Source organism: Anoplolepis gracilipes, chromosome 2 (assembly GCF_047496725.1).
Source record: "Anoplolepis gracilipes chromosome 2, ASM4749672v1, whole genome shotgun sequence".
Taxonomy (NCBI): Eukaryota; Metazoa; Arthropoda; class Insecta; order Hymenoptera; family Formicidae; genus Anoplolepis; species Anoplolepis gracilipes.
In genome coordinates, this window is record NC_132971.1 from 11,709,733 (window position 1) to 11,729,735 (window position 20,003).

The 20,003-nt window shown below is 29.8% G+C and overlaps 1 protein-coding gene across 1 annotated transcript; it reads left to right on the forward strand.

Annotated features, from left to right (window-relative positions):
- The first annotated feature begins 418 nt into the window (after window positions 1-418).
- Window positions 419-19,827, forward strand: Cad96ca (tyrosine kinase receptor Cad96Ca). Its single transcript, XM_072886474.1, has 8 exons — window positions 419-1,565; window positions 14,708-14,958; window positions 15,448-15,560; window positions 16,457-16,865; window positions 17,424-17,600; window positions 17,799-18,149; window positions 18,511-18,816; window positions 19,163-19,827. Exons 1-8 carry the CDS (start codon window positions 1,511-1,513, stop codon window positions 19,397-19,399), a joined length of 1,899 nt encoding a protein of 632 aa, XP_072742575.1. The 5' UTR covers window positions 419-1,510; the 3' UTR covers window positions 19,400-19,827.
- The last annotated feature ends 176 nt before the right edge of the window (window positions 19,828-20,003 follow it).

Genomic DNA, 20,003 nt, shown 5'->3' on the forward strand with positions numbered 1-20,003 from the left:
TATATATAGTATATTTCTACACGTCCGTATAGAATAAAAATAGTTTTTATTCTATAAGGACGCAACTCTCTCGAGAAGTTTGTTTTTCTAATGCAATTCTCTGCATTTAATCTTCGAGAATAGTTCTCTCTCAAGTTTTACTCAAGTTTGACGATTTCTGATCACTTTCAATATAATAATAATGTAAAATATGATACAATAATAAAACAAAAAGAAAATATGACTCGGTTTTTAATAAGACAAATTATTCTATATATTTGGCAATTTTGTCAAAAGTTCAAAAAATCTCAAATTTTCTATATTATGGGCCCACAAAAGGCCCATACTGCTTATACATCACTGAACCAGTTCTCCGAGTACGGTCGAGGAACGGGGAACAGGTCTCGACGTCGCGGCCCCGACAGTCTTCGGCGTTCCGTTCGCCAGTCGTAGTCGGATTCATCTCTCTGGATTCTCTGACATTTCGCGCGAGAATGTGTAAATTTTAGTGCGCAATTTATCGTCCAAAAACCTATACAAGACGTTTAGAGACTTATATATATAATCTCTCTTCAAGAATTATACTTGCCACTGTGATCTTGATTCCTAGCGGAATCCCTGGGACCGCGATGTCTTTGGCACTGCGACGGGCTCGAGCCCGATGAGAGAGTCATGAAAAAAGTGATTGGCCCGTGACCAGTACTCAGAAAGATTGATTGCTGAGCAATATAAATATAATATTATTAATATTGTATTGTAATATAATAACCAATTAGTGTTTTAATATGAGATTATCGTTATTAAAATATTTTTTATTCTTTATCGATATCGAAATAATTAACTGGAATAAGATAAATAACTATTTAAAAATCGAGAGAAAGCAGCGACAATCGTTGTGATTTGTCATTGAATTCCAAGAGAGTATCAGTGTGTACGATATATCGAGGGTCTGAGTGACATTTTCGTATCTATTTCTGAATTAATTATTAGTTCGTCGATTGACTGGACATTTCATCGGAATAGGAATGGATATTAAGTCGATATAAAAAAATATACTGCTGCTCGTTCGTTAGTGAAAGCGCAGTGAGATATGCCGGAAAAATTGACAAGTGGAAAAAATGAACAGTGAAAAAACAGAGCCCGAGCAAATTCGCACAATCGATGAGAGGAATCGTGGCATAAATAGATAAATAATAAATATAAGAGTGATAACGCAAGAATAGCCACTGACTTTATCAGGAATTCTCAGAGTTTTCTTCGTTTCTGTGTTGATTGAGTTTGATATCCTGGGATATTGAATTGGATTTTTCTTTCTTCAAAGTATACTTATTAGGAATCTGGTTATCACAGTTTCCTTTAATATATATTTATATGTAGAGAGTAGATGAATGGTGTGCCAAGATTAAAAAAATGTACGCGAGTCTCGTGAATATTCAAGAGTGATTTTTGTAAATATCGAGACGTGGATCGAATGGAGTGACGCCGGGATTTCTCGCAGATCATCATCGTCGTGGATCATCGATGTAGCGCGATGTCGGTCTGGTTGCCTGTCGTGGCGGTGACGCTGTGCCTCTGGATGAGCGCTGGTGAGTTCAATGCGAGATCCCGCTGGTACGGCTAGGGATTCATCGATAAGATATAATATTTGATATTTTATATTAAATTCGTCTAAATTTATAGCTTCTTGATATCATATCTATGTAAAATTAATTTTCAAAAAATTTGATACACTGCTAACTATTAAAATTTATATAAAAATTATATACATATACATATAATGTTGTAATTTTAATGACCAGCAATATATAATAAAAATTATTATAAAAAAGAGAGAATATAATTTACTATTATTAATATTTTATCATTTTTTGGAATATTTTTATATGTAGAGATCTAGATTACAAATTTAAAGGAAGAATATGTTTAAATATTTTTAGAAAAATACTACTACAAGAATATTAATGATTTATCAAATATTTAATTGACTTAAAGACTTAGCAGACTGAGATATATATTAATATATCTTGATATTTATTTAGAATTTAGTTTAAAAAAATAAATCTGTATTGCTATTATTTTAATTAATATTCTTAATATAATTTAACTTATTTGCTTTAACTTTAGCTTTTTGTAAATATTCTTTATAAATTTTAGATATAATTAAAAATAATGAATATTTTCTAAATAAATTAATTTATAAATTCGCAATAAAATGTATATAACAGATAAGTTTATAATTAAATAAAGTATTAGGTTATAATTAAAGAATGTGTAAAAAATACTAGCTCTGGAATATTGCAGAGTGAATATAAATATCTCCGCAAAATGAACAATGCTCTCTAAGATCTCTGAGAAATCAGAGGATAGCGAGAGATCTGTGAAGTAGTTGCGAAATCAGGGATTCAGAAAACCGAGACTCTTTCACAAGCATTCCATGAAATCAAAGATACGTCAAGATCTATAGTTTTCTAGATGAAAAATATCTATGACATTTGAAATGGAATTAATGGAATTTATAAACTATATATATTTTTTTGTAATGACGCATAAAATAAATATCTTGAAAGCAAAAATATTTACAATATCCGCAATAATTCCAAACGATATAATTTCGAATTTAATTATACACATTTTTCTCTAAATATAATCTTTTAACATCGTAGTTTTATGGAGGGAGAAGTATATCTGAAAGACGTGAATTAGACAAAATATTTTTTTTTTAATATATTGCAGAGGAAGCCGTGCGCATTCGCGTATGCATAAAAATTTTAGTGCATTATCTAAACACGTGACATATTTTTTTATCAGAAAGAGAAAAAGAGATAATTTTTTGTACAAAAATTTTTTGCCTGTTTCGAGATGAAAACAAAATTGCAGAATTATGTTCGGTATAAATCTTGCATATATCAACGATTTTTTTCTCTATAAATCGATATGCTATAATAAAAGTTACTTTGCTGCACAAAAAACACCTTTTGTGCAGTAATAAATCTCATCAGTATTTTACACAATAATTTATTTGCTTTAACTTTAGCTTTTTGTAAATATTCTTAATAAATTTTAGATATAATTATAGAAGATCCTTTTAATATTCTTAATATCCTTAAATTATTTATAAATACGTAATAAAATGTTATATTAATTTGTAATTAATATTTGACTTATTATATCCTTTTTTATATAATAATGTTTCTTTAAAATATGAATACAAAATAAATATGATATAATTTTTTTTTAATTATTATAAATTTTTATTCTAAATCTTTACATACATATCTCAAAATACTTGAACAAATAATATGAAAATAATAATGATAAATTATATTCTTTTTTTTTAAAGATAATTTTCGTTACATATTGCTGACCAGTAAAATTGCAATGCTATATATGTATATATAAATTTTAATGCTCAGTAATGCATTAAACTTATTTTAAAATTAATTTTACACAAGTGTGATATTATAGTTATAAAAATTAAAAAAAATTTAATATGTGAAATATCAAACATTGTCTTGTAGGTCTAAGGGGTGTTATTTATACATATATATATGTCATTGTTTATGACCGTCCTCGAGTGATCGTGACTTGAGCAAATAAAAAATCCATAATATATCTTAAGAAAGCCTTAAAAGACAAGGACCTTTTAAAATCGACCTTTTGTCAAATTCTTCTTTTTCAACTCAGATAATTGACGAAGAAAGCTAGAGAGCAACCGATCGCGGTAGCAGTTGCGACACGATTACGAGAATGTATGTTCAAGCGCAAGAATGCAACAAGAGGAGGACGATGACGGATGTTTTGCATGTATAGGAACATACTGATACAATCGCTTGAACATTAAAGATTGTAATTAAAAGAGTGTGCAAATAGTTGCAATCGAATCTTATAATTGCAATTTAATTCCTGGCAGTATCTCCTGTAAGATAAACTATTGCTATTTTCAATTTATATGAAAGAAAAAAACAGAAGAAAAGTATTCAAGTATCGTTTGAATAAACATTAAAGTGATTAAGTAATTAAAATATATTATCGATTGATATATGTGATTTATTAAAGTGACAGATAATAAAAAATATATTTTCGTGAAACGATATTTCTGTAATAAATACTTTATTGTATTTCTAAAGGAGAAAGAATTTTTCTTACTTTTATTTAATATATATATATATTAAATAAAAAAATATTTACACAATTTATTATACATATATTCTACTGCTGAGAATAAACGATATATTGAGTAAAAAATTTAGAGTAAATAAATGTGAATGCATTTCTGAATTTAAAGTCACGTATATGTTGCATCTCTTGTCGATCGCATGTACATGCATCACGTTTGACATGATTAATCCTTCGAAGAATAATTAACTGCAGCCAGGAAACATGCGGTTTTGCGAATCATTACAGCTTCAATACAAGCTCATTTTTCATACTGAGGGCAATCATTTATGATTTAACCATCTTTTTCGATAAAATATAGCAGTTTACAAATATATAATTTTCCAAGTTACTAGCATTTTTTCTTTTCAATTTCAATTTTATTTATTTCAATTTTTCATATTGATTACTTTCTAATTTATTTATACTATTTTTAGTTTCTTATATTTTTTCTTGTATTATTAAATTATCGCGCAAAATATTTGTAATTTATACAATGTTCTCTCCTAATATTAATATTCGAAAATTTAACTATTTATTTTTTTAGTATGGGACTGGTCAGAATTTTTCGAGCTACGTGGCTTGATTGTTTCAATATAATTCGAAAGTTCGTGTAGTAGACTAGTAACAGTTCTCGTCACGCACAGTGTGTACACGCGGTAGCCACACCGGAAAAATAAAGGCGAACACAATCTACGCATGCCAGAAATGCTGGCATCGGCCTCATATAAACCTTCTCTTTGCGTTCTTAGCAACTGATATTGTATAATAAATTTTAGATAACTTTTTTATTATATGTTACAATTTAATTTTTTCAGACAGAGATAATTATTTAGAGAATATAAATTAAAAAAAACAATAATTTATCTTACTCAATAAATACAGTACTGTTGGAAGAATATATTTCCCTTCTTGTATGTGTTTAATTTGTGGAAAAAAGAAAAATGGTGATCTGAATTAAATTTTTCTACAAAATCTATAATAGCTTCGTAAAAGAGCGAACCGATACTAGGAAGGTCGAGAGAAACGCGTGCAAATGTGCTAAGACAAACCTTAGTCTTAGCACGATGAAGCAGTGACATGATCGTAAAGTCGTGAGACGCAGATATTAATATGTTGCACCTGGTGGTCGCATAACCGGGACGCAGACACTCGGTAAAAACTGACGGTCAAGTCTCACAATAAGAGAGTTCGCCTTGGTTTAATCCCTTTCATAGGCAAAGGCGAATGTCCGTATTTCAAGCAGCTCGCGAAGTAGTATATAAATGCGATTAATCGAACTACATAATTAACGGAGAATAATATTTTTATATAATTTATTTTTATACTTGTATTTTATATATATATATATATATATATATATATATATATATATATATATTTTATAATTGTTTTTATACTTTTAATAATTATTTTTAATCATGCAAATAAATTAGTATTTAAATACTTTTAAAATAATAAAAAACTTTACAAGAGATAAATATACTTTGTCTATATAATATTTATTAATATATTTAAAGAAAACATCAGATATACAAATTTCGAATAAATTACATGAATTATTTTAGATAGAGATTTAAATGAAAAATGTTATATATAAGTTTTACTTATGTATCTTCTATTTATTTCTTTTTATGAAAAAAATAATAATTATCGCAATTATTACTTACCATTTACTTAATTTTTTAAAAACAAGTAATCAAATGCATATGATCAATTAATTTTTTTTTCAAATTATTAACTCTTAAACAAAAAAAATATATATATTATGTTTAAAAAAGAAGGAAAGAATTGGAAGTCAAAAGTGCCTTGTATGAAATTATCGGGTGCTTTTCACGAGAGTATTAACAACGTCCAAGTGCAGAGACAGTCGTACAAATCGGGTCACCAGACACCGAGCAAGAACCCATACCTAACCTTCACTGACACCAAGACTCGTCGACCATGTCGCGAGACCAAACGCGTTTCCACTGACTCGTAGAATTTCTTTCCGCAATAGCTCGGTCTTTGTACTATTGTCTTCGCGCGCGTCATATCGAGATTTATTGGTCACGATGTGTTTATTCGTTTCCAGCATTTCTGCAATTCTGATTGCCGTAAAAAACAAGTTTTTTTTCCGAAAAAAGTTCGATTAATCGTAAAAAAATAACATAAACATGCATTCGAAAAATCTGACTCTAAAAAACCATAAAATTATAATATCAATATATATATATGTAATAAATGATAAATCATAAAAAACGAAGTCAATATAAACAAGATAGAATTTATCTATAAATACAAAATTCAAATTTTAAAGAATTATTACTTAATTTATATTTATATTTTTATATTTATGTATATTTTTTTATATTTATATATCATATTGTATTATTTGCTTTACATATTATATTCTTCTTTTAATTATATTACATTATAAAATATTTACTCAATTCTTTATTCAATATTATTTAATATTTAACGTTATAGTATTTTTTCTCAGGACAGAGATATTTCGAGCATTAAATGCGCTTTTAATAATTTTGGTTTAACGTACAGAAAAAGCTCATCACCAGAGCGGATGCAAGTGTTATTACGCGGTCATAAGATCGTTTTATGCGGGCATTCTTTCCAACAGATAAGAATTGCTCGTAACCAGTTCTAAACAAGTCCTTCGGTATTTTTGCAGACTACTTATTACGCTTGTTCGTGCACTTATGTCGACGATGTTGCATTAAGGAAAAATCTGCTTGTGTCATAAACGAAGTGTTGCAAGAAACGGTTTCATTCTCTTAGCGATTGTCTCGACGACAAATACAGAATGTATTGGTAATAATTATCTCTTTCAGATTAAATTCTCTAAACAATTTGGAATTGAATTTTTTTAATTTTATAATTTAATGATACACCGAGAACTTTAGCAAATGAAATTTTTGACTAACAATAAGGAAAAGTCAATTTTTTTAAAATTTATGACAAAAAAGAATGTGTCATAAAAAATACATCTTACCTAACTTCTATAATTGAAATATTTATTTCAATTATTTTATTATTTCTCGAAATTATGTTGTAAAAATTGTAAAATTCTGTGACCTTTTTAGTAACTTCATTATATAAAAATTTTCTTAAAAACCGATAAATTAGAATTTAATAAAAATTAAATAAAAATTTTATACAATGGCTATTGTAATAATTACTTGTATAAACGGATTGTGCTGATGTTAACATAAGGACTTGCATAACCTGTCAGTCACTATTTTTAGCTAAGACTTGAATCGAATTATCGTAATTAAACAGCATGCGATTGTAAAGTGCTTTCAGAATTTTACAAAATCTTGATAAAAAAAAGAATAGCATGCATCCAAATAGAGTAGAAAAATTATGACAGTATATTATTTTATTAAACACTTTTCAATGTCAATTTTTATGTTATTTATTTTTAAAAAATTCTAAATGAAAATATTTTCTTATAAATATTATTATAAAAAATAGGAAAAAGTATAAAAAATAATATAAAGAAAATACAAAGAAAAATACAAAAAAAATATAAAATTATATTATTAAATATAAAAACTTCTCTATTCTGTCACTTTAAATTTCTTAATCATATGTGTAATGAAAATAAAGAGATAATCGAGGACTCTTCATTTGGAGCTAAAGAGTTTCCTGTTTAAAAGCCTGTCCTGTTTTTCTTATTTCGTGACAATTCTGAGGAGGAAGAATTCTCGAGAGTATTACGTAAAGATCGTTAAAACGCGATCGATTTTTCGACTCTCTCGAAGGCGTTGGTCGTATATGAAAGTGAAGCGTCAGAACCGAAGAATATTTAAGGACCGACGATGACCTCACCATGTGAAGTGAAAGTTCCCCCGGTTTGCTTCGATTCGACTCTCGGTTCCACGCGGCTGAGATGACGGGAACAAAAAGAGATGCACGGCCTCTTTCGACACCCACAAAGTATCCGGAAATACGCGTGCTCCAATGACGTCATGACCTTGGTCGTACTTTCGAAATCTTTGACAACTTATGTTTCTTTGCTTATATTTTTCAAAAAAATTGATGGCAAAATCATTGATATAATAATTAATAATCAGATTTGTAGCATTTAGTTGCTTTCTATTTTTGAATAATAATTACAATAACATATATTTTTTCTGACAAAATATATAGAAAAAATTGATGATAAAATGATTAATAAAATAAATGGTCAGATTTTTATCCTACCGTTAGAGTAATAATTACAATAAAATATATTTCTCTAAAAAATATATATATAAGAAATAATTAGTAAATCATTAAAGAGCACTTCTTTGACAATAAAATGGATAATAAATCGGTTTCAAAAACTGCTTGAACGATCGTTTTCGGAATAGATCTAAAGTATTTGAAAGGCAAAGAAGTAAGACCGCCTGGTTATAACGAGAAAACATCGCCGACCGTGGCTTTGCAATCCACCGCGACCAATGACGGAAATCGAGTGGTTCACTTTCAGATCCTGTTGCACGTCTCGCATTACTTTATCACTGCACATTCGTGGTGAATCATACGAAAACTGCACCTGTTGTACTTTAGAAATTTCTCTATATAAAATAGACAGAAATATCTCATATTTTTTTCAACTAAAAATTAATTAACTTTTATTTATTCTTAATCATCAATCTAAATAAGTAAATAAAATAAATTTTGTTTAATTCTAATTAAATATATAACTATTCGCATTATTAAATTCTTTGATTATAATCTTCTAGAGATACAATATTTATAAATATTTTTACTATTTATTCTTATTAAAATATTATATAAATATTTTATACTCATTAAGAGAAGGAAACCGTGATTGACACATATTATTAAAATATAGCTTAAATATTTCATATATAATATTTTTATGATAATTAAAAAATAAAAAAAAATATTTGTAGTATATTTCGTAAATATTTTTCAAACTTTTTCCATAGGATATTTATAATAAAGCTTTATGGTCTGTTCAATCAAAGATTTCAAAAATATTTATGAAATATTTTGATAAATCTTTACAAAACATTCAAATAATTATTTTGTATGTTTTATAAATATTGTATGATATCTGAGCTATGATTATCCATTTAAATTGCATAAAAGTATTCATCGATGAATACGTTCCGCTGTATTCTAATAATGAGGCGGTGACATATAGGCCTTGAATTATGCGAAATCGATACATTGGTGCTGATGGACGATGGCAAATAATTACGAGTCCAAAGCTAATTTGCCGATCAACGATCGGCCGATCAATTTCCTTCGAGCTTCACCTGTTTCCGATATACCTGTCTGTGCCGAAGCGAGAGCTCTCGCGAGAGAAACGAGCTCTCGGAGCATAAATCACCGGAGGCCGGACTTTCTAGCCATTAACGACAGCTCTAGTGATGAGAGCTACCGCCTGCCTAGAGCCATCGGCGATGTTCCCGATGTTGTCCTGTTCATCTCGATAAGAGAGAGAGACGAGTTTTAACATTTCACGGTTTAACTAAATGTTACGCTCGCAGCGTCGATTATTGAACACACGGTGTGTGATTTATTGAAGAGTCATCAGAAACCGTAATACACTAAGAGAGTAGCTCGAATTCGTTGAAATTAGCCATGCAAAATGACCAATTCTCTTAAGATTGCATTCGATAAGAATCAATTATCTTAAATTTGACACATTTAAAAAATCTTTAGAAACAGTTAATGTGTAACGTCTTGTTAAATAAATAATTTGAGGAGTAGTGAAGTGTAACAGAGCATGAGAGAAATGAGGCAAAATATTAGAAATGATATTAATCGTACAGTATAAAAAATAAACAACAAAAAAATAAATTTCGGAAGCTGTCACCTATATTAAAGTGAATTTTGCACAGATTTTTGTTTTCAAGAAATATGTAAACAAACTCATTAAGGTATATTAAATTAGAAATGTCATTTGCGGAAAAACGACATCTTCTGTTCTGTGTTTTATTCATCGTAATTATGTTATACAAATGTATAGTAATCAAATCTGTCTCAAGGATATTTGCGGAAGAATTAAACACTATCTCCCTACTCTCTCCCTAGTCTAAAAAAATCAGAATTCTAAAATAACAATTTCTTTTTTAATCTGAGCTAACTGTAACTCTTTCCGCAAGATTACGCACAGTTGATCTTTTGAATTAAAATCGCCACTGTTGCAGAAACGAGACACTTTTTCATCTCGCCTTGCATAAAGAATAATTATATCGATCTGCTCTCAAGGATCATTGTGAAAGGAGATTGAAATTCTACCTGTCTCTCTGTTTCTTTTCTGAGAATCTGTCACTCTCTGATGGCAGTGAATTTTTTTGCGTACATTGAATTAATAAAGAAATTTTTTTTCTTAAAACTTCAAATGTTGATTTTTTGGAATGACAAACGCTATACGTGCCAGAAGAATCCTCCGTTATAAAAAGAGAATTTTGAAAGAAGTATTGTGAAAATTTTGAATTGTTTCTTTCATATATTTTACGCTCTTACTCTAATGATTGGGTAAGTTTCTCTATAATTAAAGTAAAGTTTCTCTCGAAAGTAATTTACCAATCGGTGCAATAATCTAATCTAATTACAAATCTTCCTTCAGAATTTAATCAAAGGAGATTTTTCACAAATTAATATTCCATTTAAATTTTACAAATTTTTCAATAACACAGTAGAATTTACTTTAATTAATTTATAAAAAAATTAATTATTTATTTACTTAATTCTTAAATAAGATTAAAATAAACAATTAAATAAATGTAAATAAATTTAAATAAATAATTAAATATATTTAATTAATTATTTGTTTTCTACAATTTTAATTATGTTAAATGCATTAGAAACAAGATACTTTCCATTCTATTTTTCTCGACATAATTGTTCAAGGATCATTGTGAAAGGCCCGAGAGACTCCACCTGCCTCTTTCGAGAGAGCAAATCCCCTCATCCCCGCAATGGAGTTTCCTTTAATCGGTCATCCACGAAGTAGGGCAACTCGTCGCCGGTAATTCCAGCGAGCACCAAGATTTCAATGTCCAAGGGACAGTGTATGGTTTATATCAACCAGGCAATAGTATTAGTATTCCGTTAACATCAATATCGTGTTAATGTTATAAGTCAATATATTGGATGGAGTAACAGTAGTCGGATCAAGTTGACGTGATACTAACATTAGCTGTCAATTATTCAAATGCATGAAAATCACGCGTAAGCAAATAAGCTTTTGATCATTCAAGATACCGACAATTCTAACGGACACACATCTCGCTTATCATTAGATATGATATCGGTGAAAAGGATTCCGATTCTTCTTCTCTCGTATATATATATATATATTCATTCGTGAATACGCAAACAGACGAGCCATGCCATGTCGTGTTCGATCGCACTTTCATCGTCCCACTTTCACCGTGTTGTTCCGTGGGACGCATCGCCGGACTGACCGCACTCTTCGTGAGGGAATCTTTCGCAACCTCTACAGCACCTCCTTCGTCTTCGTCGTCTTCGTCGTCGTCAATCGTCGGCGACGTTAAAAGTAGAAAACGCGCGGACGAAACGTTTCCCGAGAAAGTCCGGGAACCGCATCCGTCTTTTACACATCTGTTTTTTAGACACGTCACCGCATCCGGATGAGGCTAACAACCCGAAGGAAAACTTGCTATCGAACCGATTTGGGAAAGTCCCACTCGTATAATTGCGATCAATCCTTTATATAATAATCTTACATAATTTTCTCTATTTTTTTTATAATTATAAGAACTGTTTTTTCTTTCTCTCCCTCTTTCTTTCTCAAAAGCGTAGTTTTAATAAATAAAATAATTGTAATTTTAATGTATTCTTTGAATACTTTGTAATATTAAAAATATTGTAGAAAATTATTTTTTATCACAATATATTTTCACTATATATTTATGTAAATCTATTCTAAGTCTTGACAAATTAAAATTCTATCAAAGTAAAGTTTCTTTAAAGTGAATTGGACAAAATGAATCATTTTATTATCAATAAAAATTTATTGTGAATTTATCAGAAGGAATATTAATCAAGAAAATTTTGCGAGATTTGCTAATGATTTGCAAATTCTATTAAAGTATAGTTTATTTAAAATAAATTGAACGATAAATAATTTTATATCAATATAAAAAAATTGACTCCACAAATTTATCAGAATATAATTCGTCATTATAAATTCACGACTGAAAAAATTTGCTTATTATTATCTAGCTTATTAATTACAATCTCTCATCTACATCGCTGCATTTCCGTTTTTAATTACAATTTCTTAGCACGTTGAGTGGATATTCGATTACATAAAAGAATAAGAGTAACACATACACTATATCAAGAAATTAGTCATCCTGCGACAATGCGATCGCGGTTTACGGTACTATTCCACGTCATCTTGTAATACGTACCTATATTCGCGAGCGGTCGATACGGAATTTTTATTTTTATCCGATCGTGACGTGATTGACATTGATACGAATACGCATTACAATGTTCACTCGTCTTCATCTCAAACGCTTTATAGCGGTATTGAAGTCACTGCACCGTGAGAATACAGTTACTGTGTACGCTATATTTCTCATGAATAATCACTACGATTACGGCGGCGAGTAAAGGGTGAGAAGAGCGCGAAGTGAAGCCGGTTGTGCCATTATAAAGATCGTCACGCTCTTCGCGAAAACACCTCGTCGTACCTTCCCGACAGAAGCTCATTGACTTAAGAACGGTTATTACATCGAAAACAGTCATTTAATTGTAATCTCATTTTTTCCCACATTGCGAAGGAAGCGTGGGATGCATGGCGAGGAGAGTTTTAAGCTGTACGATAATTCTAGCGATGATGGCTTTTCCGAATCTTCTTCATATAATATTTCGTTTTAAAAAAAATAATCTATTTTAAAATTTTCTCTCATAATTTTTTTCAATTAATTTTAAATCAATGCACTTACTTTTATTAATAAGATTCCTAGAACATTCTTAAGGAACGGATCTTGCACAAATAAAATTACCGATGCCAAACATACTTCATGAGAAGAAAACAAGAAAAGAAAACCGCTCAGAGTGAAATTAAATTCTATTAATTGTTGTCTGAGAAAAATTGCATTTCGGTCGCGAGAATCCAAAGTAGATCTAGAATTTTGAACGAATTATGAATGCGTTCTTGTTTGCACACGATGCACTTTCTATTTCTAGTATACTACCTACGTATATGTGCGCGCCTTTCGCGCCATATCAGATCGGCTGGTTAGTATCATAATAACGCTCTTCACCCCGGGACTGTTTGCACCCGTGACTTTCTATTCCAAGGCATAACTCGCCGGTTCGATCATTCCTAATAAGAAAAAGAATCGTTGGGTATGCGGCTACCGCGAAATCGCGTGACGATTATTTGTCGGGGACGCGCAGTCAGCTGTGAAACGTCAAGAGGTCCAGTTATTCGCTGAGACACGGCATACGATATTTGTGATAAATATTCATAAATATTTTTATTATTTATTTTTTTAAATATTATATAAATATTTTACATATTTTATGTATATATTGAAGAGAAAAAAATAATTAAAATTGTATTCGACATATTATTAAAATATAAATTAAATATGTTATATAATATTTATGGTAAATAAAAAAAATACATATTTGTACTAATATGTTTTGTAAATATTTCTTAAATATTTTTGAAATATTTTGATAAATATTTATAAAATATTCAAATTATAATTATATTTTATATATTTTATAAATATTATGTGCTGTTTGAGCGCTTCTTTTCATACAATTGTGTTTTGTAAAATAGTACTTATAATTTATATAAATCTCTTAAATTCCCCTTGAATTCTCCTTTCTTAGACTATATTTTAAAGCAATTAACTTGGGAGAGGAAAAATGTATAATATACAAATAAATAAAAATTTCTCAAAGACATATAAGAAAAAGACAAAAAGCCGAAAATGCGCAGAACGAAATCTTTGTAGAGGGTCACAGTCTACTTGACGATATGAACTCAAAATCCAGGAAGGAATGCATATCAAGGCCGATCTCTCGCATTTCCACCCGTTGCTCTCTCTCATTATCGTTCGGTAAACCCGCGGCTAATTAGAGCTCGAGCGTGTAAAGGAGCGAGCTCTCGCCGCGAGTTCGCGCTCGAAACACGCTTGTAAGGAATAGAAGCCGATTTGAACGGGATTTCAGTCGCGTTGTCAACCTTCCGTGACGAGGGACCATTTGGTTGCGAACAACCTGAATATCTCTCAATTTATATTATATTTAATTCTATATTAATATATCATTGTCAGTAAAAGAATCGTAATTATTAAAATAATTAAAATAATTAAAAATTATTGTAATTATTTAAATTAAAAGAAAAAGAAAGAAAAAGTAAAAAGATTAAATATGTAAAAAATATTATAATCTGAATTATATTTCAAAAAATGTGCAAGTATCAAGTTCTCAAGTCTTTAGTAAATCTGAAGTTTTCCAAGAGCCTCCAAAGTTCTATAGGCCTGTAAAATATTATAATATCAAAATCTTAATATTAAAAAATTGCAGACCGCCAACTAATTATATTTTACGCTTGCAGGGAGTCAATTCAGCGATAATACACCGCCCATTATGTGGCTGGATCGGAACTGGGTGCTTCCGGATAACGAACCTGTAGGAAGCATCGTGACCAGGGTTCGCGCCGAAGACAACGAGCAGGACACGTTAACCTACGGTCTGGAACCACTTGGATACAATTACAATGGGGACAACAGTCCACAGCCGCCATTGCCGTTCTTCATCGACAACAGCACCGGTACTGTCTTTCTCAACGAGACTCTCAAAGGAAGAGTGAGTACTTTTGACGATTGTTGATAATATAAAAATTATATTTTGTATTGAAATTTTAGTACAATTGCAAAAAAGTCTTGGCTGTTTAAAATAAATAATTTTGATGGAGAAATACATAATATAAAAGAAAAGTGTATTTAAAATATATAAAATATTGTATATATTAAATATATAAAATATATAAAGTATTTACAATAAATAAAATGATGATATTTTTAGATAACGTAATGTTGGAGAATGTACTTGTAACTAAATATAATATATATTCTAAATATTTTGTGGCACGTATATTGTCGAATGATGGATCAAATAAATCCAGTTTACTAAAAAATGTATTGTAAAAAAAGAACGCAATGTGTGTTGTTTTCGATATATATGTATATGTATTGGATATAAAAGCACACATCTTATCTACATATACGGTGTTCGCGAATGCTCAGATGTCGAGGCGCTTGAAATTACGCTTCTTGCTCATTCTTCTTTTTTCAGGGAGGTCAAAACCTGCTCCTGTACGTGACTGTTTCCGATGGTCAGCTCACGGCGAAGACCGAGGTTTACGTCAACATCAAGAACGCATCGGCACCAAATCAGGGAAAGACAAGGTGCGTGCTTACACACAGGCTATGATGTTTTTTTGATAGCTATTGTATCCATATTAAAAAAAATAATAAAAAGTCTAATATATTTAAACGCCAGTTTTTGAAAAAGATGGACATGTAGAAAATTTTTAGAATTATCGATTAATCATAAGATATATATTAATTTTACAAATTAAATTTGTAAAGAAACTTTCAGTTTTTTAAATATATATAATTATAAAATATATATATATATAATATTTAACATTTTTCAAAATAAATAATAATTATTTTTTTTTAATTTATTTGATTCCAATTTTTCGAAAGTTTAAATTTTAAATATTAAAATAATCTCTCTTATAAAGAGAAGCAAAATGCATGATATATAATTAATTTAATTATTCTAATTTAATACAAACTTATTCTCTAATTTATAAAATTATTGTTATTTTTTTACAAATTTGACATTCATTTATATTCACGTAAGATGTAGCAATTGATGTCTTAATCAAAATTCTATTAAATTGAGCGTTTACAAAATGATATTTTCCCATAAATGGCAACGCGACCTTAAAAGGTCACAACCGTTCATTTCATTATTTATGCTCCACTTGGTTAATAATATCAGGGATGGATCAAATAAAAATTGCAAAGTGGAAAATATTTATATTATATTTACATAAAAATTAGTTTTTTATATAAAACGTCAGAATTGCTATTTTCATACAACTGATGAAACATTTTTTCAAAAATTAATATTAAAAAGAATAAATAAAAACTACTGAAAACATTAAGTTTCAGAAACATGTAATTAACGTTACTCTTGAATTAAAATTTTATTTTATTTGGTATTTTCTTTCAATTAAAAATTTGTTATATTTAATCTCAAAACAATTCTTTTTATTTTATTTTTTTAATAGGAAACCATTTCCAAATCAGCATGGTTCCGGTGGCCTGATACGACCGCATTACCTCGGTTTACCAAATCTGCCAAACTTCGCCTCACCCTTGCCCCCCTTGTCGCCGAAGCAGTATCATCCTGAAACCACGAAACTCGAATTGGAAAAGACGAGATCCAAAGAGAACGACAACAATGTTAATGGCAGTACTGTTGGCAATACTGTCACAGAGGAGAACGTCCAGGTAAACGAGGTGGAGAGTCCTGCATTGAGTTCGAAGATCGCACCTTCCACCGCGCCACCCTCTCAGGACATGGCGATGACTCTGGTACCGGTGGTAGCCGGATGCGCCCTTGTCGTGGGTCTTGGCATGGGCGCCTGGTCGTTGAAGAACAGATTTTGTGGCAGCCGAAAGTCCAAGGCGGACACGGTACGTGAAATAAAATTTATTCGAATTAATAATTAATAAAATTTGTTAAAAACAAGATAAAATTACGAAAAAACTCAGACAGTATAAAATATTTATAAAATATATACAAAATATTTATAATAATTATTTAAATATTTCGTAAATATGTATCAAAATATTTCATAAATATTTTTTTCATCTTAGATTGAGTAGATAATAAGGATTTATCATAAATATCTTGGTAAATGTTTGAGAAATATTTATAAAGAATATTACTACAAATATTAATTTTTTTACTTATCATAAATATTATATAAAATCCACATATTTAATCCAAATTCTAATAGTATGTCAAATACAGTTTTTATAATTTTTTTTCTCTAAATGTATATAAAATATTTCTATAATATATATTTCAAAAAATAAATATTAAAAACATTTATCAATATTTATCACAATGTGTGCTGTCTGGGAAGAAGAAGAAATCATTTTTCCTTCTTGAAATAATAATCTCTATGTATAAATTTAATTACGATTTTTAATTTCGAGATGTTTAAAACAATATTCAACGATTTTCAGAAAGAACAGGCGTCGGTCAGCGTCTCTAATCTATCGGACGATCCTTCTCTTATTCTGAAAAGGTGGCGAGGTCCAAAGGCTCGCAGTAATCGTTATCAGCCGTGGGAGAAAGAGTCTCAAGCAGGCATTCAGAGCAAACACGAAGATAAGTGGGAGTTTCCCAGGCATAGATTGAAGGTAATTATCGCTATATTCGATCATTATTGATTTCCGCAGTCAATAATTAACTCTGAATATCTTACTAAAAATTCTCAAATAAAACAATTAACCAGCTAATTAAATATACTAATTTATCAGATAAATAAGTTCTGATTATCAGAGTAATAACTTGATTAATTAATTTAAATACAATTATTCTTTGTTAATTATTCCTAGGTCTTCAACATCCTTGGCGAGGGTTGCTTCGGCCAAGTGTGGAAATGCGAGGCTCTGGACATTGACGGCAAGGCCGGCGCTACGATTGTAGCGGTGAAGACTCTGAAAGAGAATGCTACCGAACGGGAGCGGTTAGACCTTGCGCAGGAATTACGAGTCATGAAGAACTTAGATCCTCATCCTAACGTGGTGCGGCTTCTGGGATGCTGCACCGAGCGCGAACCCATGTTCGTCATCTTGGAGTACGTAAGTGGCGGCAAATTGCAGAGTTTCCTCAGAGCCTCCAGAGAAGAGAGGAATCACGGAGGCGCAGGATTGACTTCCAGAGATCTTACTGGATTTGTATATCAGGTAGTGATTGAGTGACTCTTGTATTTTGAATTGCACAAGACTCAAGACAATATTCGTAAAAATATTGTATTAGTAATATATTTGAAAATTTTCTCACTTGAATTTGTTTTAATTTTGAGTGAATCTTTGTAGCAAAAATCTTATCTTGTATTGTCTTGTATTATCTCGATTTTATTAACAAATTTTTACTTAATACTGAAAAATTGTTTAAAATAATATTTCTTAAACATAATCTTTATAGTATAATTTAAGATAATTACGATTTACGTCATTCAGTTACTTTCTAAAATATGATAAATATAATATATAAAGTTTTGTGTAACTAAATAATAGTGTAAAATTTTATTTTGTTTATAAATAGATCGCCAAAGGTATGGAGTACCTAGCGTCAAAAGGCATCATTCACAGGGACTTGGCCGCCAGGAACATCCTCATCGACGAGAATCGCGCGTGCAAAGTGGCGGACTTTGGTTTCGCCAGGGACGTGGCGGCTAATCAGATCTACGAGAGAAAATCTGAAGGTAGACTCCCGATCAGGTGGATGGCACCCGAGAGTCTGTATGACAATATATTCTCTGTCAAGTCAGATATCTGGAGTTTTGGCGTATTAATCTGGGAAATTGTAACTTTGGGATCGACACCGTATCCCGGATTAGCCGCCGCAGAAGTAAGAATATTTCAAATTATCTCAATTTTTTAGATAAAATTTTCGAAAAATATTATAGTTCTACATAAATTGAATTGAATTGAGATTAACTGAAAGATATATTTATTTAATTTTAATTGAGATTAAAGCTGAAAAATGTACATTTATTCTAATTTAGCTTTTTTATATTTATAAATGTACATAAAAAATTAAATTAACTAATTAATTAATTAAAATTTAGTAAGGTATCATTAAATATAATTTGATGGATTAACATGTAATTAGAAAGAAAGATATATTAAATTAATTAAAATAATTAAAAAGTCGCGACAAATAACTGTTTTAAATCAAAATAATTATTTTTTAGGTAATGCGAAGGATTAAAGAGGGTTACAGATTAGACAGGCCTGAACACTGTAAAAGAGAGCTCTATAATATTATGTATTATTGTTGGGACAAGGATCCAGCGTGCAGACCATCCTTTGCTGAACTTGTTAGTCTGACCGAAGGTCTTTTGCTCGACGAAACGGACTATATCGAGCTGGATAGGTTTCCAGATCATTCTTATTACAATGTACTTAATCTCAGCGGCGAAAAATTATGAAGCTTGTGATGATCATAACGTTGTTTTCATTTTCGACTTTTGTCGAATACATAATGCAATTAACATTATTGTTTAATTGAACAGACTTTTATTCCATCACGTAAAAGATTTCAAATTAAATTATTAGGTCGAATCCAATAATTTCAATCTTTTTAGCCGATTATCAAATTATATGATTGATCGAAACATGTAATATTGTATTTTGTAATGATATGCGTTTAATGAGTTTACTCCCGTTGAAAAATAGACTTGAAATAGAATTTTATTATTTTCGTTTTTTAAAACGTAAGACTGTTGTATTAAATCGTTTTGATAAATACTCACGCGTGTGTACATATAACACGATTTTGTATGTTAAAACTATATAAAAAATATAAACGTAATAAAATCACTTCCAGGAAAAAAGTTCATGTATAATTAAATATATATATATATATATATATGTATGTATATATATATATATATATATCTATTTATTTGATAAATAAAATTTATCTTCTGCGACGCTTATATAAATTGAAGGAAAGTATTTATAAATACTTTAATCATTATTCATTCATTTCGATATGAATTTGTATATATGTACCGAGTTAAAATATTGCTG